The sequence below is a fragment of the Xiphophorus couchianus genome, chromosome 22, assembly GCF_001444195.1.
Source record: "Xiphophorus couchianus chromosome 22, X_couchianus-1.0, whole genome shotgun sequence".
Taxonomy (NCBI): domain Eukaryota; kingdom Metazoa; phylum Chordata; class Actinopteri; order Cyprinodontiformes; family Poeciliidae; genus Xiphophorus; species Xiphophorus couchianus.
In genome coordinates this window covers 28,360,511-28,382,232 of record NC_040249.1, presented here as the reverse complement: position 1 = coordinate 28,382,232, position 21,722 = coordinate 28,360,511, and the positions used below count along the sequence as shown (strand labels likewise).

Sequence of the window (21,722 nt, the reverse complement as noted above, 5' to 3'; positions counted from 1 at the left end):
GGCTGATTTAGGTTTATCATGACGCAGCAGCTTGGGAACCCCTGCTGGGACGTCTTTGCTTTTCATCGACTTCGTCTAAGACTCCACTAAACGGATCAGATGTCAGATTTCTGTCTTAGCAGATTAAACTTGGGTTTTGCTCATCCAATCAAATCACAGACACACCAAAGCAGATTTTCTATTTGTTTTGTTTAATCAGAAATCATTGGCTTACAAAAATTCAGGTTGATGAGACAATGATTCGGTGGACGTTGCATCTGACTGACTGTAAGAAATAAAACCAGGAAGAAGAACCTGGCAGCTCTGGCCTTGAGGTTGCTGTGTGCGGCTCCTGACGTGGGTGGAGGAAATATTTTTATTTATGTTTGCAGTTTTTTTCCCCTCCATGCACGCGGCTCTGGACGTACCCGCTGGCAGGGCTGCTGTCTCAGGATCTCTGTGATGAAACCATCTGCGGCTTCACTTGTTTTCCTCCTGCATGCATCATCGCCATGGTGACCCATGAAGGCTTGTCACAGCTACTTGTCTTCAGAAGAGCTCCTGGCGACGGTCCATCTGCCTGTCTGTTCTACATTCGTTGCAGCTGATGAGCGTCCCCCTGCAGAAGCTTCTTCTGTTTTCTTTTTATTCCTGCGAGCGTCCGGGGAGAGGGAGCCGTATCCGGGGAGGGAGAGGGAGCATCCCGGGACGGGGGAGTCGTCATGGAGATCTGGTGTTCAACACCTTAACAGTCTTGCGGCCGTAATGCCAGTAGCTGTAGCCTGATGCTGCTGTGGTCACAGCTGTAACATACCTGCAGAATCATAAAGAAGATAGTTTTCGTCTGGCTAGATGAGTTTTTCAAATCAAAAGCTCCAATGATAGAGAGGATTCATTAATAAACACCTGTTATACCCAATTGTTCAGCCAATACACTACTGCCCCTAGTGGTAGTGGCAGGAAAACATTGTTATAGATGTGCATAGTAGATTTTTTTCAATAAAAAAACCCAAACAAAAACATTATTTTGATATTGAATAAACTTATATTCCATTAACCGATTGTAGTTTTTTGGATGATCTTTAAAAAAGCAGACCTGTAAATTCCGAGTTTGGTCGATACTGATGTTTATTTTTGAAAAGTCACTAAAAGTTGGCAACAGTGGGAATTATTTTTAGGTGGGTCTGCCCGTCAGACTTCTCTCTTGGCCAGGGGCTGATTTTCAGACTTTTGTGGAGGTGGATAAGATCAGCTTCACATGGACGTATCGCTCCATCAACTAAATGGATAAAAATTGAAGCTGATTTATGGGCGCACCCCTACTGGTGACGTTTCCCACTTAAGACCCACAAAAGAACTCAATGAACATCTGGGAACATCTGCACAGTTCCAGACATCACAAAGACGCATGATGCCACATCAAATTTAACAAGATCAGGTCCTGCAATATTCGAAAAATTATGTTATTAAAATGTTCAAAATAATACAGAAGAAATTGGGAAATATCAGTTTTGAGAGGAAAGTTTGAACGTTTGTGGTTCTGGGAAAAAAATAACGCTTATTTAAAAATATAGGTTACTATGTAACATAAATGCTGGCAGTAATTTAGATTTTTATTACAGCTCCCTGGAAACTGTGGTGGAGAGGAGGACACTGAAGAAGGTTCTGTCTATTATGGACAATAATCAGCACCCTCTCCACCACATAGTGGACAGACAGCGGAGCTCCTTCTCACATAGGCTGCTCCAGCTCCGCTGTCGTAGGGACAGATACAGGAAATCCTTCCTGCCACATGCCATCTCACTGTACAATAAAAGCTAAATCATTGTTCTGCACTAATCAGTCCAATTTTGCACCATTGCACTGTGGCACACTGCTGTACATATATTTACATATACATACTGTATCTGCATTTTTTGAATCTTTGCAAGGACTGCTCTAAGCTGCTTTTTATATTGACAGCATGTTATATTTTATTCTTATTTATCTACAACTGCTACTCAGTGGTGGTTGTTATTGTGTCTTGTCTCTATGCTGTAACTGCGAAATAATTTCCCTGCTGGGATGAATAAAGTACTTCTATTCTATTCTATTTGGTCAAAATGTTCTGAACAAGCAACATTTATGTGCCCGACAGGAGGAGTTTCTGCTCATTTGTTGCTGGTTTTAGTAGTTTCTTCTAAAAAAAAAAAAAAAAAAAAAAAAAAAAGGGAGGAGAGGGTAAAAATTCAAAGGGACGTCTGCAGAGGTCATGTGACGTTTTACCATAAACACTGCAGCAGGGCGCTGTCCGTATAGTGGAAGACCGGAGCAGCCAGAGAGGCGGCAACCAGGAACAGCTGAATGGCCGTGTTCACCTGAACAAACAATTATGCACATTTTCAGCCAAGGTCATGTTTATGAAGAAGAAATATGTTTGTTCCAGATTCAGCAAGATTTTTAGGTTTCAGCAAATAAGAAGGAAAACAGAGTGAATACAGTTTCAGAGTTAATGGAGCTCAGGATGTTTTTTCTCTCAGGTCAGATAGAAAGATTTAAAGGTAGCTCTCACCTTGCTGAAGAGTGTGGGTTTTAGCTGGGCTGTAGTGTAGCAGGGGTTAAAAAACTTACTGAGGGTCACCTGGACAACACAAGAGAGATCATTTGTAAAAAAAAAAAAAAGAAGTCATAATAGTGAAGCATATCGGCGTATAAGGGACATTGTAGATAAAAAGAAGGAGAACATTTCTGCCAAAAAACCCTCATGTTTTGAGATTCATCTGAGTATTTTCTAAACAAACGAAAACATAAGGAAATTTTGAAGTTTGAAAAGTTGAAAGCATAGAACAAGTAAAATTTTGAGATTCATCTCAAAAGTCAAAATTTCAAAAAAGATTTCTAGAACACTTGAAGCCTTTCTAGGAAGTGTTTGAGTTTTAAAACTCAGTACTTTCTTTGCTTTTTTTTTTAGAAGATTTCTGAGTTTAATATCAACATTTTATTTTTGTCTAGCAAATTTGACTTTGGAAACTCAGAAATGTACTTTCTAAAAAATCTCTGAAGTTAATCTCAAGTATTTTTTCTTGCACATTTTAGACATTTGGAGCTCTGAAATTTCCCAATATTTTCTAGAAAATTTCTGAGATCATTCTCCAAAGTTTTTTTGGTGTAAATATACTCTTTTTGTGTCTACAATGGTTCTGGTACACCATGGTACATCAATCGGTATAATTCAAACTAGCTGAAACTGGAAAATCATGGAACATTGATTTTCCATGTGAGCAGTGACAGAAAACCACAGGAGTGTTTGATAGAGCAGTTTGTCTGAACCAGACCATCTGCACCCATGTTCTCAGCGTTTCTCACCGGTGGAGGAACAGTCTTGTATCTGACCCAGAAGACGGCGGCTATCAAACCAATGTCTCGAAAAATCACTAGAGCCGTCAGCGGAGCTGAAACAAAACACAGCCGGTTAGATTCGCTGCGGCTCTCACACAGATTCATGGACTGTTGGTGAATGACAGCATGAGACAGAGAGCGGAGCAGAGGCCCGCTGAGTGTAATACCTGGGATAAGTTCGGCGTAGGTGAGACTCACATATAAAACACTGATGAGGATCTTGTCGGCCAGCGGATCCAGAGCGCTGCCCAGGGCCGACTTCTGAGTGGGCCACGTTCTGGCAATGAAGCCGTCCAGCTGGAGGAGACACAGGGACAAAGAGGGGACACATAGAGAGGCTTCAGGGTTCTGACTGGCCAAACAAATCAACACCCTGCATGTTGTCAGACGGATTCTGTTTGAATGATTTCTTCATCACAACTTCTGGCAGTAATTAGACCGGAATTCACTTTTATTTTTAGGTTAATTCTTCTTTTTCTAGTTTTCTCATCCCTGTTGTTGGACATTTATTCCCTCTGGTTTTGGATGCTGTGGAGCTGGGAGGACTTTTGTTTTTAATTTTTATTTTCAGATAGTAAACAGAGATTTAAAGAGGAGCGGCAACAGTAAACAAATGAGACTGTCTAGTCAGTCCCTCTGGGATGTTGCAATGTTTTTTTGTGTGATTATTGCAACCTAGAAGGACTGATTTTGCAGGACCTTTTTCAAAACGTTGCACAATTTCTAAGCTTTATTTTTTGTCATAATGTGGTCTTTAAAAAAACCCTGAAATGATTGGACATAATCTTCCCTTTCCTTCTCTTTTTCATCCTCCCTACCTGAGAAGACCCAGCTTCACCATCCTGCATCTGGTCTAATGTCTCCTCTCTGACTCTTTGCTCTATTGTGACAAAGATTTATCTTAATTATGTGGAAAGCAACAAGTAGCGCAACTTCTGTGCAGAAATAAATTCTCAACATTAATGAACTAGCAATAAATGTAAAATAGGCAACAGCCTTACTATTCCTGTTACAAGCTCAATATAACAAACTGACATGGATTAACTAATCATTATTTAGCCAACAGTAATTGTATGCAGCACCACTCCACAGGTGAAACCAGAGTCAGTATGTGTACGCTCATGATGCGTTTAAAGACGGCTTGGAAAAATATGTTACAACATCTTAACAACTGATCAAAAAGTTGGAACGGCTTATAAGAAATAGAAAAATAAAAAAATCCTGCAGCACAAATTAAAATGTCGTTTGCAAAAAACAAAACAAAAAAAAAAACAGGGCAAATGTTACTGTCACACACAACTTCTGGTTCAACTTTCAAGACATGTCGTAAAACAGGAAGTTCAACCAGAAGGGGGCCAAGAATTCAGCTGAGTTGCAGTGATTGGTTGAAAAATAAAAACAGAAAACATTAAGATGAATAGCTGAAATGACTGGTGAAAACTACAAAAAATCAAAACTAATGAGTGGATTTGCATTACTTCCTTCAGGGACAGATTAGCATAGCTAGCTAACAACTGATGACGTCATCTAGGACATGTTGCTGTTGAATATCATCTCTGCTGCCTGAATATTGAGCTGCTAGTATTTCATAACAGCCATGAGACTGTCATACAGCAACAGTCTTCAGATACAGGCCGATTCTGCAAGACTGACTGCTACTGGAAATCCTTCCTGCCCAAAGCATCACCACCCACAATGACTCTCTGAATTGACTTGAATAATTTTAATTAATATTTAATTTTCCTTTGGGATAAATACAGTATTTTTGAATTGAACTGAAACATTAAAGTGCAACGAAAAGAGTCAAAAACAAGCAATTTCACACAGAGTTAATTTTACACAAAACTATAATTTTTTTTTTAAGTTTTCACTTCTGCTGGCATAAATAAGACAAATTAGTAAAAAGACAAACTATGAAAAGCTGAGAGTGTTACCAGGTCAGTGGCTCCTGCCAAAGTAAACAGACCCAGGCTGAGGTCAAAGTGCTGCTGGGTGATCAGATAACCCAGATATGGAGCCAGCAGAATCCGACACATACACAGCAGGTTGGGGACTGTCCATGGGTTCTCATACTGCAGAGAGAGGGGTAGACAGAGAGAGGAAGAGGTTACAAACGGGTTACAGATGGAAGTTAACGGAAACAAAAAAAAAAAAATCAAAGCTCTTCCTGGAGCAAATCTCGTCTGTCCACTTATCTGTGCTGACTTATCCGTGGGGTGTGGAGGGAACACATATCATCTTTATCATTTTCTGTTACAAAAGTTTTTAGTTTTTTTTTAAATTGAGGTTGTTTTGACTTGAGGAAAAGATATTTAAAGGGGCCAGTTAATGTCACCAACAAACACGAAATAGAACTGCTAAAAACTAAAACTTTAACGTCAGTGGAACTACCAGTGGACTGTTAAAGCAGGGGGAGCGCAGAGCAAAAAGTTCAGACTCTGCACATTTGACATGCATGTGAAGGGGAGGTCAGTACTTGGCCCGCCTTTATACAAGACCAAAAACACAGCAACACAACCTAACTGACAGGAGAAGTCTTTGTCTACCTATGAAACTGAGAAAAAAGGTCTGATAATCAGCCGCTATGTCGCTTAATTTAGCAACTTCTCGGACAAAAAAAAAGTAAAAACATTGGCATCAGCAGGTCAGGATTTTTAAAGTTAAACTGCAATTGGCACACCTCCTAATTATCACTTTAAAATATTTGCTGCTCTACCTACAAAGAGAAAAGTAAAAATTTCTCAACAAAAGTTTATGTTCAGACTGTTCTGGTAAACCATATGAAATGTTGGTGGCTGCTGACCTTTAACTCCACTTCATGCAGAAACATTAACTCTAGATTTACCTAGAATTTTAAGCAGAAGAGCATCTATCAACTTAAACATGTTGTCAAAAAGAGCAACAAACAGAAATGTAGGTTGTCTTCTTCAAGTCTGGCTTAAGATCACAGTATTCATAGACAGGCTGTCAAACAGGAATCAAGCTCCACAATAACTCTCCAGATTTTTGTGACATTAAAATGTCTCACTGTAGTCAGTCAAAGACAATCTGCTGCTAACAAATATCGATAAACGAAAATGTTAAAATAATCAATAAAATGATGATAAGGACAACAGTAGACTAAACCAGAATGACTTCCACTCCAACACCTGGGGTCTGAAGAATTCGATGGATGAAATCCGCTCTGTTGTCCTTAATTCTTTCCGAAAGGTCATGCTGAGGAGATCAGAACATTCAGCTTCAGGTCTGCAGTTCTTCTCTCTGGAAGAGAATCCCTGGGAGTCTGCACTCAGTGCGTTTCAAGGGTGATTTATAAATCAAGCCTATCTGGAGACCTTTTACAATAGACATGATCTGGGCTGAAAGGCGACAGATACGCTGCAAGCAAGGTCAAGTTCTCCAAAACAATACAGGTCAACAGATTGTTTTATCATGAAGCCACACAATCTGAGAAAGAAATAGTTTTTGTGCTGTGGGAGGAAGCCAGAGTATCTGGAGAGAACCCATGCACAGAAGGGGAGCGCATGCAAACGATAGACAGCAGGGTCGCACTGATCACCGGAGCCTGACCTGTCGATTCTGGCCGATACCGATTCTTTTTGGTCTGAAATGTTGCTAAATATAACAAGAAAGTCTGCCAAACACTGAGCACATTTTTAATCATGAACAATCCAGACCTTCTCATAAGGAACATGATGCTCAGAATGGCACTTTCAGTCCATCCTGGGTCATATTTTCACAACAATAAAAAGTGTTATTTCGCTAAAAGCATATTTTTTGCCAATATGCAGATTAGTTCAAATATTCTGCCATGACTCCATGCAATTAGCTGGGAAACTTTTTAAACTACTCTGAATAATTAATTACTGTAGTGTTTGATAGGATCAACTTGAATGTATGTGATTGAATACATGTTTTGATTTTCCAAAGTGACTTAAGACATTTGTTGTGAATTGGTGCTTTGTAAATAACCTGAATTGAATTATGATGCTGTGTATTTCTGCTGTTGGAAAATAATCAAATGTGTATATAGGCCTAAACTTACGTCCGCTATATTTTGCTGTTCTACAAGTATAGTAACTGATTAGATTAATACAGTAAAAAAAAAGAACTATAATGTTAGCATCACCATGCCACCTTTCCTTTTTTAGTGACCTTGGTTGAACTGTACTTGCTGTCCGTGTGGGAAGCTGAAGCTCTCTGACCAGTGGGAGGGTTGACAGCTATGTCTGCCTCTGTCCCCTGTTTGGACTCACCAGTTCTTTGAATTTGAACAGTCCTTGTCCCGGCACCGTGTCCCTGTCCGTTACTGTGGACTTGTCAGACTCTGTCTTCCTGCTGCAAAGTCCTCTGACTCTGGGGAGAAACAGCGGTCTCAAAACGGCCGCTGACCTTTCAAGACCTCTTCGGTGCACAAGCACAGATCCCTCCGCGAGTCCAAACGTTTTCACTCGCTGGACGCTCGAGCGCGAACCCCGGCAGTCCGTCCATTTGAGTTTGAAGAGCCACGAGCCACTAAGCCGAGGCCGTGTGAGCCTCACGCTCACCGTGGCAGGTGGTTGTCCGAGCCGCCATATTGGGAGCGCAAGCCGACACACACCCGGGCAGCGCTCAGGAACGCTCGCTGCCTTGAGAAACAGTGAAGCGGAAAGCCGGCTCAAACACGTCGTTATCATCTTCGAGAGGCTCGCATTACTGACCGGCTGCCCGTGCGTCGTTTCCCCGCGTGCTCATCGTGGGTTACCGATCCTGATGACAACCCTGCGAGGGCAACAAAGCTGCCATGTTACCGGAAATGCATACGGCACAGGATGTCGTAAAACAGGTGGGTTTCAAAATAGTTTCAGAAAAAAGTTCCTTTATTCTGCTCAATCTGAGGCTGTATTACAATGCGTCTATAGACTTAATATTTACAAATAAAGATTCCAAAATAAAAATATATTTCTAATAAAAAATACGTAAACGATAATACTTGTTTAAGATTCGCCGTTTTTTTTAAAAAAAGAAAGTATTTATAAAACTATTTTAAAATAAAGTCTTTGTCGTATTTAATGAAACGCTCGACAGTGACAGACAATAGTTTGTTTACAACAGAATTTGCACAAACAATAGTTGTACATTTTTACACATTTATCTACATAAAAAGAAAATTCCTTTTTGAAAATAACTGTAGTGAGATTAAATAAAGCCTGTAAACAATTAGCATATTCATGCACTTTGGCTCGTATGTGAACAATAGCTACTACGGCTGGAGGAGACTTGTATTCCTGTCAAATGCTGCAGTAGACATTCAGGAAGAAGCACTTTAGAGGGTTTTTGGCTGGATCTACTCCCTTATTTTCTTCTGACGTCAGCATTCCCTCTACTCGTTGCCTGAGAATATTATCCCCACACAGGTTTTCTTGTCTTTTTTGAGTTTTTACAAATAACTGAACAAACACCAAGTAAAGTCTGTGTTGGGCAGTAGTGTCCAGCAATCACATGGTCTGAAGTTGGTACAACTTGGGCCCTTTCTTAAGCAGGAAGCCCTGTTCATTGAGAGAACTCAAAAGACCTTGAAAATCCATCACCTGGAAGAAATCAACAGCATAAAGTTGTCATTAGAACTGGGATTGTAGAGAATGTACTAACTTTACTCACCCAATAATAATTATATAAATGATGAGCCCGTCTATGTGTTTAACTTTTTTCGGGTCAAGAGCTTTCACCTTTATGTTCATTTTGTCTGCTACAGATCGAATCGTCTGCAGGTCGAACTGCTTCTGATTGGTCCTCTGAGCGTGTGAGTGGAGGGCGCTGACCAGACGCTTTGCAGCGCCTCGCTGACTCATGCCAGAGCCCAGCTGAGAACGTTCAAAGTCCAGGTTTCCCAGGCCGTCTGAATATGTATCAGCTAGACTTCAAATGGAAACAAAAGATGTTTTACGTCGCAGAACACAACACAAGACAGGCCCTGACCTCTAGAAACAAGCAGACTTTTACACTACCTTGTTTAGAATAGAAAAAATTCAAGTAGGGATGCACCGATGTAAAAATTGAAATAAAAAACAAATAAACATTGTTTGGACATTAATATTGGCCCAGTTTTACTTTTCAGACCAATACCGACATGTTAAAAAATGACTAACATCAGCTGATACCGATATGTTGTGCATCCAGTTAAAAAAAATTCTGTGCTTTGCAATTATATTATATACCTTCGACATTTCAGTGTTTCTTTTTTCATATTGTCACAATTTTGACAATTGTGTGTGGTTCTCCAAGTTGTTCTGTTTTTTTTCAGTGCATTTGTATAGAGGCCTGTCACGGTAACAAATTTTGCTGGATGATAAATTGTCCCAGAAGTTATCGCGATAAATGATAGCACTGTTGGATTTGAGTCCATTTTCAAGGAATGCAACGGTAGCAGCATAATAACGCAAGAACCCATTCTCAAAAACCAATAATCTGTAAATTCTAATGAACAGTTAAGACTGGAAGAAATTTTAAATATATAAAATAAATAAAGTAACAGAAAACGACAAATAAAAATGATCTACGAAGTCTCTGTAAACAAAATTCACCAAATTGAAGACTTTATTATCCAGTTTTTGGGAGAAAGAGAGAGAGAGAAAAGAGGAAAAACAGTAGATCATTCATATGGAAATTATTGAGTTTGTTTTAATTTATCATTTGATTGATTGATTTACTGCTTATGGCAGGAGGCCTACAGTTGTACTCACCCCCTTCTGCTAAATACTCCTAAATAAAATCTAAATAAGCAGAAGTCCTAAGTCTTTACTTGTGTAAAAATGGTAGCAATAAGCCCAAAATTACTCATTGCAGCAAAAAATAACTCCAGACAGTATTCACTACTCAGGCAGTCTAAATGCAAATGTGTCACAATTTTTAGACTTTTCTTCGCAAAATATTGTAGAAAATCATGTTATTTCTCTTTAATTCACATTTATGAACTTCTTTGTGTTTGTCGATTGCATGATATCTCAATAGAAAAAGTTCAATGGCTATCAATACTTTTGGAAGGCACTGTTTAGGGTTAATAGAGTGAGGAACTTCATTAATTTGGCGAAACAGTGAGATAAAAATAAATAGAACTAAAGTTTCTTCTCATTTGCTGACGTTGCTGCAGAGTTACCTGTGTTTCATGATCTCCACCACATCTTCAGCATCACTTTGTGTCGCCAGTTCTCTGAGCTCCAATTTGGCTCTTGCCTAGAGAAAACCAAACAATCGCCGGAAAAGAAGATCAGAACTTCAGCAAGCACTCACTAAATACCTCAGCCCAAACCAACCCACCTCGGTAAGTCTGATTAAGGACTCCAGCTGCCGTGTGGTGATGGGCGTGGCGTTGGCCGAATGCGCTTGGGATCTCAGAGATAGGTAGAAATCCTGAAGGGTTTTTGCCGCTTCAGGAGACAGCGTGGGTCGGACGTACTGACGGGCGTAGCTGATGTACTTCCTCAACAGGCATGTTGGAATCACATCGATCGATTCATTTGCTGAAAACTGGAGACAACAGGTGGGATTGGTAAAATCTTGACAGGTTGTACAAATGCCAAGGAATGCTTAAGTTTCAGTAGACCTCTCTACTTTAACATTCAGTGTTAGAGTTGCTAACTATGAGATAAAGAGTCTGAGATAAAGAGTTCATCCTAACATTCCAGTCAGCTGATACTTTGGTGCCAGCTTACATCATGCTCTTGTGTTGAACATAAACAGAGAAGCTAGGATAAGGACGAAAGACAACAAATCTCCATGTCAACAGGGGAAGATTGTAACTCAGAAATATGATTTAAATAGTAAATAGTAGATGTTGAAATTAGATCTTTTTGGAGCAACGGAAAACTTTAAAAGAATGTAAAACAGGCTTTTCCAAATATAAAACAGAGTTGACATTTTAAACTGTAATTTCCACTGCATCCCCTTGAAGTGCTTGAGCAAGTAAAACTGCTAAGGGACAATCATCTGCCCTACAAGGTCACTGATATTTCAAACCTAGCCTGTGCCATAACAGATAGAGGTTAAATGCTTCAAAGAAAGTTTTGCTCGGCTCTTCTCCCAGACAGACACAGAGATGCTTCCTCTGATGTAGACTCTTAAATAGCTGCATTTATATTGACTACAGAATTGCACAATATGACACTATGAAAATAATGCCGCTTAATACAAACACGGCAATTTTGAAAAAAAACATTTTTGATAAAGGTAGTTTTGGCTCTAGGGTGAGGTGGTATTTTTAGCTATATCAAAATTAATTCATTTCGCAAAACTGCAACAGAAACACTTTTTTCGCATCACGAGTCATGCATTTAACAACCGGATATTGCCGCTGGCGCAGCGTGTTTTTTAATGACCTACTGAATGGACAAAGTTATTCGTGTGATTTTTATTACATATTTAATAGAAACACAGCAAATGCAAAATGGAATTTTTTTGACACTAGCCAAATATTGGCAAAGTTAGTTCAGTAAAAGCATTTACACAGAGGAGTGGTGTTACTACAAACTGGTAGTGGCGCTAAAGTATGATGCACTCACTTATCTTAAAAAGATCAGATTGTTTTAGACTGTCTGGTAGAAAAGGCTGGCTCTGTTCTGGGGACAAGTTTGGAATCTCTGGATAATATTGTGCAAGGAAGAATTCTTTATACAATCAAATAAATTACAGACAACCCAGAGCGTCCTAAGTATCAGACAATAATACAGCAAAAGAGTGTCTTCAGTCAGAGGCTTCTTCAGAGCTGCTGTAAGATAGGCCGCTGCAGGAGATCCATCCTACCCACATCAGCATCTAAAACAACTCCTTGAAGAAAACTGCATAATTTGATTTTTTTTATTTCCTTCTGGGATTAATAACATGTTTTTAAATAAATATGAATTGCATGAAGCCGATTTCTAATGAACACCTTATTATTTCTGAACATTTTCAAAATACCATACATTACTAAACATTTCACGCAATGCTTGCCATTCTAAGTAGAAATTTTAACTACACACCGTCTCAAAATACTTTTCAAACGCAAAGCTACAACAAATAACCACTGCTGTGAAAGAATACACCAAGTGTTTATAATTGCTGGCAATGAGTATTTTAAATCACTGTTGATAAATTTTGGCCTCAGAAAATTGTTTTAATTCAACCACACTAAATGGTGTTTGAGCATTAGCAACCTGTTTAAGGTCTTGTTGCTGCATCTCTATCAGATTTAGGTCCAGTTTTTGACTAGGCCACTCCAAAACCTTCAACTAAGCTTTTGTTGAGCCTTTCAGAATGGACTTGCTGGTGTGTTTTAGGTCTTTGTTCCACTGCCTCCCCCTAGAGCGCCTGAGCTTCGTCACAACTTGGTGGCCGGCTGTTCTCATTCAGGATTGTCTGTTTTCTGTCCAGAACCAGTTTTACCTGCAGTCGTTCAGACAGCGGCATGGCTGCATGCTGCAGCAGGATGGAAGTCTCTGGGTCATTACTAGTTCTGGTCACCGTGGCGCTGCTGGTTCTGCCTTTCCCTGCCCTGTTGGCCATGACGTGCTCGGACAGCTGGCGGTCATGTGACTCATCTGGGATGTCCAGAAGAAGGAAGACAACATCGAAGCGGGAAAGGAGGGCGGAGCCCATTCTACGGACAAAACAGAAGGAAATTAAAGCCAACTGTTCCACTTTTACGTCCTCCTGAAGCAGCTGCTGGAAGTTACTAGAGGTGAAAACTCACTTTAGATTTTCAGAGACAGTCTTCCCTCTGTTGTAGTGGCCTCCGACGGGGTTAGCAGCAGCAACAACAGATGTTCTAGCAGGCAGAGAGGAGACGATGCCGGCCTTAGCCAGACTCACCGACTGCTGCTCCATGGCTTCCAGCAGAGCCTGCTGCTGACTCCCCAGCTTGTCGAACTCATCAATGCAACAAAGGCCTGGAAGTATAGGAAGCAGGAAACCAGGAAGTCAGCCTGACACATGGACTTCAAATTGTATCAGATTGAGGTATTTATTCAATTCACCATCAACATTTCTGCAATACATCTATTTTTGCAAACAGTCTATGCTTAAAAATCTCCACAAATATTAGTCTTGAAATAAACTTATCTACTATCAGATACTTAAGTACATTGGTGAAATTGGCATTGCTAAACCGCACAGTTATTTCATTAAGTCATATTTTCAAATACATTGATGTTTGTACCCAGCGGTGACAAAAACAAGAATAAAAAATCAATATGGAAAATTAATAACGGTGTTAGTTTTGGGGAATTTCAAATGAACTTTCCCAAAGTGAAAAGGCATATACTTTGAGTACCTTGGTCAGCCAACACCAAAGCGCCTGCCTCCAGAGCATAATCTCCTGTTCCAGAGTCTCTGGACAGACTCACTGTTAGTCCTTCGGAGGTAAACACAAAATGTTACATTTTGGAACCAGAATATATATAACCATAGTCAAAAGAACATTGAGTGTATATTAAAGATACAGTCCTGGTTAAGAAACCCCAGCACACTCTCTTTCAATTCTAGGATTTGAAGTATAAGCACATAGAGGTTTACCTGTGGTGCTGGTGCTGTTGCCGCATACATAGATTCCCCTTGGAGCCACGTTACACACTGCCTGTTGAACGAGGAACAGAAACCAAAAAGATATGAACAGTTAAACCGTCTCAGTCGGTACCGTCACAAAACGATCAGGCCTGTCACAATAACAACTTTTACTGGACGATGAATTGTCCCAGAAATTAATGCAATAAACAATAACATTGTTGTTTTGAGATCATTTATAAAGGGGCTCTATTGTGTGTATTCCAGTCACATAGTGCCATTTTATAGCACAATCAAGTAACTATGTTAACTTGTTACAAAAGTGCTGAATATATATTTATTTATTTTTAAAGACATCACAACATGGCTCCTCTATTAACCCTTTAACAACGTTTTTACCAGTGTTTTACTGAGAAGTAGCTCATATAATGAGCTCAGCAGATGTGCAGTTCCAGTAGGTGTCTGCTAATTGCTGGTGACTAGTCTGAAGGAGCTGAATGAGCTGGAAGGTTGGAACTAGGTCCACACAAGCGTTGTGCACAGCTGAATAGTTGCCACGGAAGATAAAAGGATTTTTCCAACATTCATGACAAAAATCAAAGCAAAACTCCAGGTATGTTTTTGATGAAAGAATAACAGTATGACGTGATGCCAAGCTCAAAAAAGTCAATTTTGGATAACACTTCCCCTTCAAGGAATATATTGATATTGGCATAATAATGCAAGTTTGTCCTCTTAAAGACTGATAAACTTTAATTTTGTACATAAACACTCCACACTGAAACTGTAAGATATTTTAAATATCAAAAAATAACTCAACAACAAAAAAAGATTTATATATATGTTTGTTTTTATATAAATAAAAACCACACACAGCCAAAACCTTTAATAAAAAGGAATATGAAGACTCTGTGAACACAAGAACCCTTCAAAAAATATTAATCACCAGAATGAAAGTCACTGAGCTCATTTCAATCTATCATGCAATTAATTGATAAATTGCTTATTGGGACAGCTCCTCTGTGTTACCTGTAACATCTGACTCTTCCCCAGTCCAGGGTCTCCCACCACCAGGATGTGAGGGTCTCCTCTCACCGGGACGCTGCTCTTGTCTGCGTGTTTCTGTCTGCCCCCAAACAACGCCAAAGCCAGGGCAGCCTTCACCAGCTGCCAACGCGCAGGAAAACCAGCATGAACACTGAATATGGGCAGCGTGTCTGATTGCTCTAAGAAATCACAGACTAATTTCAGTCTGAACTCACCACATGGCCAAAGATGGCAGGACACAAAGAGCTGGAAGAAGTGCACACATTAAGAGGGTTAAAAATCTGTACAACTACACTGCATCCAAACATAAAGGAACAGTTATCCAAAAAAAGATCTCAATGAAAGTACAGAGTGCAACCTGCTGCCTGTGCGGCGCAATTGATGTAGCAGAGCAGAATTGATCTGCAAGTAATTTTACTTTAGAATTAATGACATGTTAAACATTTCATCCAGTTCAATTAAACAGATCCATATAGGTCATGTGTTCAACAAAAAGTCTTACTAAGTCCAAAAACTAAAAAGCATATCTCTATAATCGTTCTATTAGCTCATCTGTGTAATCATATAATATCTAGAAATTCTGGCACTGATTTGGTGTGACGATGTGGTCCTTTTGGCTTCATCAGATCGTGATCTGCAGCTCTCGCTGGATCGGTTCGCAGCCGAGTGTGAAGCGGCCGGGATGGGGATCAGTGCCTCCAAATCCGAGGCCATGGTCTTGAGCCGGAAAAGGGTAGAGTGCCTTCTCCGGGTCAGGGGGGGTGTCCTGCCCCAAGTGGAGGAGTTTAAGTATCTCGGGATCTTGTTCACGAATGGGGGAAGAAGGGAGCGGGAGATCGACAGGCGGATTGGCGCAGCGTCTGCTGTCAAGCGGGCGCTGTACCGGTCCGTCGTGGTGAAGAGAGAGCTGAGCCAAAAAGCGAAGCTCTCGATTTACCGGTCGATCTACGTTCCCACCCTCATCTATGGTCATGAGCTTTGGGTCATGACCGAAAGAACGAGATCGCGGATACAAGCGGCCGAAATGGGTTTTCTCCGTAGGGTGGCTGGGCTCTCCCTTAGAGATAGGGTGAGAAGCTCAGTCATCCGGGAGGGACTCAGAGTAGAGCCGCTGCTCCTTCACATCGAGAGGAGCCAGTTGAGGTGGCTTGGGCATCTGGTCAGGATGCCTCCTGGACGCCTCCCTGGTGAGGTGTTCCGGTACGTCCCACCGGGAGGAGGCCCCGGGGAAGACCCAGGACACGCTGGAGAGACTATGTCTCTCGGCTGGCCTGGGAACGCCTCGGGATTCCCCCGGAGGAGCTGGAAGAAGTGGCCGGGGAGAGGGAAGTCTGGGCCTCCCTTCTGAAGCTGCTACCCCCGCGACCCGACCTCGGATAAGCGGAGGAAGATGGATGGATGGATGGATAGATGATTTGGTGTGGCTTGCCATCACAGTCCATATTGCTAAATGAAGCAATAAAAATACATTTAACTCTTTTATTTGATTTTCCCTCACTATCATATTTTTCATACCCGACTGTGAAGATTTACACAAATCATTATTTAAAACCTTTTGATGATTTTACAATAATACCACGAAGCACAAAGCAGTCAAACATACTGCAGACAGCGATAAACTTACCGCACGATGAGTCGCAGCAGGTTCGGCTGTGACTGGATCTCCTGGATGGCGTAGAGCTCCTTCAGACTGAACTCCTCTCCTCCTGTACGATCTTCCCTTGATCCTCCTGACCTTTCACCTCCACATTTAGACAGCTGACCTGAATATTCAGCTCATATTAACTCTGTCCTGAACTCTTAGAGGGTGATGTGGCATGGATCAAAAACATGCCTGCCGGTACCTTTGGTGTTGCTGACTGAAGTAGCTTCGATGTAGAGGAGAAACATGCATTGATCTTTATTTCCTCTGGAGCTGCCTGCAGTCAGAAAGCAGATGTTTGAACTATGTGATGAAGACATCTGATTGGACGGGTGGTGTCTTTAGTCTTATTTGTCACTGCTGATAGCTATAGGGAATAGAGTTATGATCTGTAATCATGACCAGATATTAATATGTATGTTCGCACCGTCATTGATGACTCTGACTATCCCCGTAACGGTGACTGCGTCTCCTGGGACGCAGCTGTCGCAGAGGTCAGAGGTCAGGTGACACTCCACGGTGCGAGGGATTCGTCCTGTCTCCCTCTGCTCGCCGCCCATCAACTCCTGCACCCTGAGGAGGTGAGAGAAATGCGTTTCACAGAGCTCAAAAAACACTTTTTTTCACTTTTGATCAGCCTTTCATAATCTTTTTTCTTTCATATGGAGGTAAAATGTCAGCCCTCTAAACAGTTTTTAACATTTTTATTTGACTTTTTAAAAAATTATATATGTGCTACAAAAGCCTTGCAAAATCTGTTACCTAGTAAATTACAGACACATAAAAAAAAAATCTAAAACTGAAACAAAATTTATGTCACAAAATTGTAGAACTTGCCGTATCTGAAGACCACGCCTTCTGAAATCAGCAGCATGTAAAAGTAAATAAATAATCCTTTATAACCCCATAAATCTGTCTCCACAATGTCCCAAGCTAGAATTTACGGCCGCTCTTATAATTTCTGTAGGCCAAACCCAAAAGTTTTCATCTCCTCTACACAGAATATGTTCATTATGCCCTTACTTGATGATTTGCCAGTCTACTGTCTTTGTGGAGGGAGAACTTCGAAGAGGGATGAAGGAACGAGTACGACATCCAGGCTGGATACACTACGTGATAAAACAAACAAAACTGTGTGATTTGTCTTAGTGACCAAACAGGGAATAGAGTTATATACATAGAATGATCTTTATGGGCCAAAAAACCTTTTTTCTGTGGAATACAGTCATGATAAAATAGCTTAGTGCTTTAAATAACATAAAATAGGTAAAAACCAGTGATGGGTACATTTCCACTAATCTGAAATTAGCAGAGCTAACTTTTCATTTTAATGCATTAGCATATTTGCTAACTTTGACAACAGTTAGAGCACTTAGCGTCCTCTAAATTAAATATTCCAGATAAATGAATGTAGGTTTGAAAACCTTCAGCTAAATTAAGTTTGACACCTTTTTGAAGTTTTGATTATTGCCTGCTAAGAATTCTTCCATTAGTTAAGCTTAGTGCCAATTCTTTAACAATGAAGCATTTTTTGTTTAGCCCATTAGTGAAAACGTTTAGCACACTTGGCTTCCCCTAATTTAATTTTTCCAGATAAAGCAGCATAGTTTTGTGAATAAACTTTGACATCTGTGTTGAAGTTTTGGTTATCAACTTTTAAGAATACTTTACACAGATATCCGTGGTAGATATTAATATAGTTGAATTTAGCAGTTTAGCATTAGCTTCTGCTAAATAGCATGCTGGATTAGCGCTTAAGCGTTTACCTAATGTTTATGACTAGTGCTTTGGGTTTTAGCAAAAATAACATTGTAGCCAGCGGTACTCACAAATTAGCTAGCAAGGATTTATTAGCAACTAGCTAGTGGTAGACTCAACTGCCTCGAGTCACACAACATACTGAAGATGTCTGCGTGTGACTTACATCTTTGCCTGACAGAAAAGTGCCACGAGAAAAATAAACTACATAGAACATACAAGATTAAATAGTCCTGGCACCACAAAATTTAGAACCTGTACGTGACTTATTTAAGGCCACTATAGACAGCTATTTTCTTATCAATTTAAGACATTTTAAGGCCTTAGCATTAAATACATGCATTCAAGACTTTTTAAGGACACCCTGCATAGAACTATGTCAACATTTAAAGTTTGTCACCAAATTTGTGAAACCAACCCAGATCATTTTGAAGTGTGTGTTCAAACCTTCGTGGGTGTTGCATATTTCCCATGCTGCAGTGGTAGGGTCAGAATGCTGGCGCAGGTCTGGCACTTGAACGCCATCCTGGTACACTGAGGTCTGATGTTGCTCACCCGGACCACGGTTCCTCTCACACACACCATCCGGCCGAACACGCTGGCCCGCAGAGTCCGCAGCGGAGTCAGCGGCTCGTAGTTATACAGCCTGCGAGGGAGAACCTATGGCTCAGCTGGGACAGTGAAAGAACTTCCTGCTCTGTATGGCGGGCAGTACCTCACACTGATATGAGGAATATTGATAATTGGTGTAGCAACAGGAAGTTCCTCGTCTTGGAGCTCTGCAGCTTGTTTTTCCAAATCTGCAGTCAACACCTGAAGCACACACACTCTTCAGTTGGAAATGTAACAGCATGCGAACTAACTTCACAAATTAAAATAGATTTATGGTAAGAATATTACATTCAATGGCTTTTTGTGTTTACCTGATGAATGGCCACGCCCAAACAGTTCAGTATCAAGTCTGGCTGTTCCCGCAGGTCTGTCACAATGTCAGTGAGAGCTTCACACACGGCTTTATTCCCAGTTAAATCTGTGTAATCCACCAACACGCTGCCCTTGCGCTCAATCTCATCCTACAGAAAAACACAACCGTTCTCTTTTACTCACCTTTAACCGAGAAAACATAAAGCATAAAAACATACCAACACAGGACTGACTTTATCATACAGATGGATCTGGGACATGAAGTACTTCTCAAACACTTTGATCTTCTCCACACTGGGTGAGCTCTCTATGAAACCTTAGCAGGAAAAAATGGAAATATTATCAAAATAAATACATTTTACTTTTACTGTGTAGAGCCAGGGCTGCACAGTGGCGCAGTTGGTAGCACTGTTGCCTTGCAGCAAGAAGGTCCTGGGTTCGATTCCCGGCCGGGGTCTTTCTGCATGGAGTTTGCATGTTCTCCCTGTGCATGCGTGGGTTCTCTCCGGGTACTCCGGCTTCCTCCCACAGTCCAAAAACATGACTGTTAGGTCAATTGGTTTCTCTAAATTCTCCCTAGGTGTGAGTGTGTGTGTGCATGGTTGTTTGTCCTGTATGTCTCTGTGTTGCCCTGCGACAGTCTGGCGACCTGTCCGGGGTGTACCCCGCCTCTCGCCCGGAACGTAGCTGGAGATGGGCACCAGCAACCCTCCCGACCCCATTAGGGACAAGGGTGAACAGAAAATGGATGGATGGATGGATGTGTAGAGCCAGGCTTTACTTAATTTCTACAAGGCTAAGCTTTGTTTGCTAACTAATTTTAAATATGTTTTTTGATACACCAGTGACAGTGAAAGCAAAGAAGGGTTGAAGAGGATTTTTGGTCAAACTGTAGAAAATGGTGAACACATAGGTATTAAAATTAAAACATTACACAAACATATAAAAATGCCATCTTTTGTAACAGATCAAATTAATAAAATTAGGCCAGTGTAAGGCTTCTCATACCAAAACAAAATGCAAAAGAATTATTAACATACAAAATATTAAAATTTACCAAGTTAAGTTACAACATGAGGCTACATATGTCCTATAGTGACACATTGACTTACCTTCTGTGAAATACAGAGCCCAGCCTTTGTATGAACACAGTGCATCAAGAGTGGTCTGGATTGGGGCTGAGTGGACAACAGTAAAGCAGTCTGGATGAAGCTCAAAGAACTTTTGATTTATTCTAAATTAATAAAAATGGTGACATGAAATTTTTGGAGGTGATTTGAAATGAATAAAGCAAAATTCCTGCTAGATACAGAAATAATAATGGAGCTCACCTCTCTGAGAGCTTAACGCTGGATTTCCACTAACACCACCTCCTCGGCTCCCTCCACCTCCTGCTGCTGACCCTCCTCTCCACGGCCTCCTCCATCCTCCCTGTCCTCTCCATCCACCGCTTCCTCTTCCTCTCCATCCCTTGTTCCCACCTCTCCATGAGCCTATAGGGGTTCCTTCTGTACTCATAGCTTTTTTGATGGAGGGGGGAGTCTAATTTATTTTTTGAGAGTTAGAAGCACAGATTTCACCTTTTTAAAATGCTTAGTTAAATGAAAACACACCTGCTGCGTATACAAACGAGTCACTGTGCAATTGAGATCGTACATCTAGCACAGGATTTATCACTGCAGTCTTCCAAGAGAAATAAGCCATGGCCAACACTTCTATCACATGATAGAGTCAACGAATAAAGCAGGTAGCGTACATAGTTAGAGTTATTTTTAGCCACAAACACTGGCTTTTTAAGGTGTTTCCTAACTCCATTGGCTTTTATTTAGCGGTTGTCAGACATGATGAAAATGGGCAATGATAGAGAGGCATGCGGCAGAGGGATTCGAACCTGTGACGGTCGCGGGTCGTACGCTGTCACCTGCGACACCGCGCGCGGTACCCACATAACACCTAATTTTTTAGTTGTTTTCAAGTACACAGAGATAGCTTAAAGAATATTATTATTATCTTATATTATCATAGAAAACCTAAGAAAACTACATAAGGTCGTACGTACCTTTCGTTTTGGGTCGATAAGACTATAACTGTTCTGTAACTAGACCAGCCCACTAAAGAGCACTTTTCCCGAAACGCTTCGATAATTTCTGTTAGCTAACTAAAGTGTCAAAATTCCCTCCACTGACAACAAGCTTCTTCTTCTGCTGCTTACAACACCCCAGGTAGCGAGGTGCTATACTGCCCCCTGAAGGACACCAAAATAACTACAGATATAGATTCAATGCACTCTCTCTCTCTGTATATATACTGTATATACTGTATATACAGTATATATATATATATATATATATATATATATATATATATATATATATATATATATATATATATATATATATATATATATATATACATATATATATATATATATATATATATATATAAGTGTTTGTAAAACAAACACCAAGTGTAATTATGC

General features: G+C 40.5%; 1 protein-coding gene and 1 long non-coding RNA gene across 4 annotated transcripts; one reads left to right on the top strand and one right to left on the bottom strand.

Annotated features, from left to right (window-relative positions):
* Positions 1-170: 170 nt before the first annotated feature.
* Positions 171-21,503, bottom strand: mcm8 (minichromosome maintenance 8 homologous recombination repair factor). Of its 3 annotated transcripts, XM_028007586.1 has the most exons (26): positions 21,303-21,459; positions 20,575-20,785; positions 20,356-20,421; positions 19,477-19,559; positions 19,243-19,392; positions 19,035-19,132; positions 18,767-18,965; positions 17,585-17,670; positions 16,989-17,134; positions 16,764-16,838; positions 16,544-16,682; positions 15,135-15,165; positions 14,902-15,039; positions 13,885-13,945; positions 13,643-13,723; positions 13,064-13,259; positions 12,757-12,970; positions 10,654-10,863; positions 10,493-10,569; positions 7,614-7,713; positions 5,292-5,429; positions 3,525-3,654; positions 3,325-3,410; positions 2,531-2,599; positions 2,245-2,336; positions 171-793 (listed from the first exon to the last, which is right to left on the bottom strand). In XM_028007586.1, exons 2-26 carry the CDS (start codon positions 20,759-20,761, stop codon positions 700-702), a joined length of 2,946 nt encoding a protein of 981 aa, XP_027863387.1. In that variant the 5' UTR covers positions 20,762-20,785; positions 21,303-21,459; the 3' UTR covers positions 171-699. The 3 variants fall into 3 exon arrangements, with proteins under 3 accessions (XP_027863387.1, XP_027863386.1, XP_027863385.1); XM_028007584.1 differs by lacking the exons at positions 171-793; positions 2,245-2,336; positions 2,531-2,599; ... (2 more) ...; positions 5,292-5,429; positions 7,614-7,713 and adding exons at positions 8,425-8,927; positions 9,066-9,255 and having other exon boundaries at positions 21,303-21,503; XM_028007585.1 differs by lacking the exons at positions 7,614-7,713; positions 10,493-10,569; positions 10,654-10,863; ... (15 more) ...; positions 20,575-20,785; positions 21,303-21,459 and adding an exon at positions 6,507-6,626.
* Positions 8,044-9,975, top strand: LOC114138371 (uncharacterized). Its single transcript, XR_003594204.1, has 2 exons — positions 8,044-8,182; positions 9,092-9,975. It is a non-coding gene; the product is annotated as an uncharacterized LOC114138371 (long non-coding RNA).
* Positions 21,504-21,722: the final 219 nt, after the last annotated feature.

Excerpts from the sequence above, each read along its gene's own strand:
- mcm8 (XM_028007586.1), bottom strand. The coding sequence starts at position 20,761 with ATGAGTACAGAAGGAACCCCTATAGGCTCATGGAGAGGTGGGAACAAG. Across the intron at positions 2,337-2,530 it reads AACCCACACTCTTCAGCAAG|GTGAACACGGCCATTCAGCT; the intron begins GTGAGAGCTACC and ends TTGTTTGTTCAG. Across the intron at positions 794-2,244 it reads GCCCTGCTGCAGTGTTTATG|GTATGTTACAGCTGTGACCA; the intron begins GTAAAACGTCAC and ends ATGATTCTGCAG.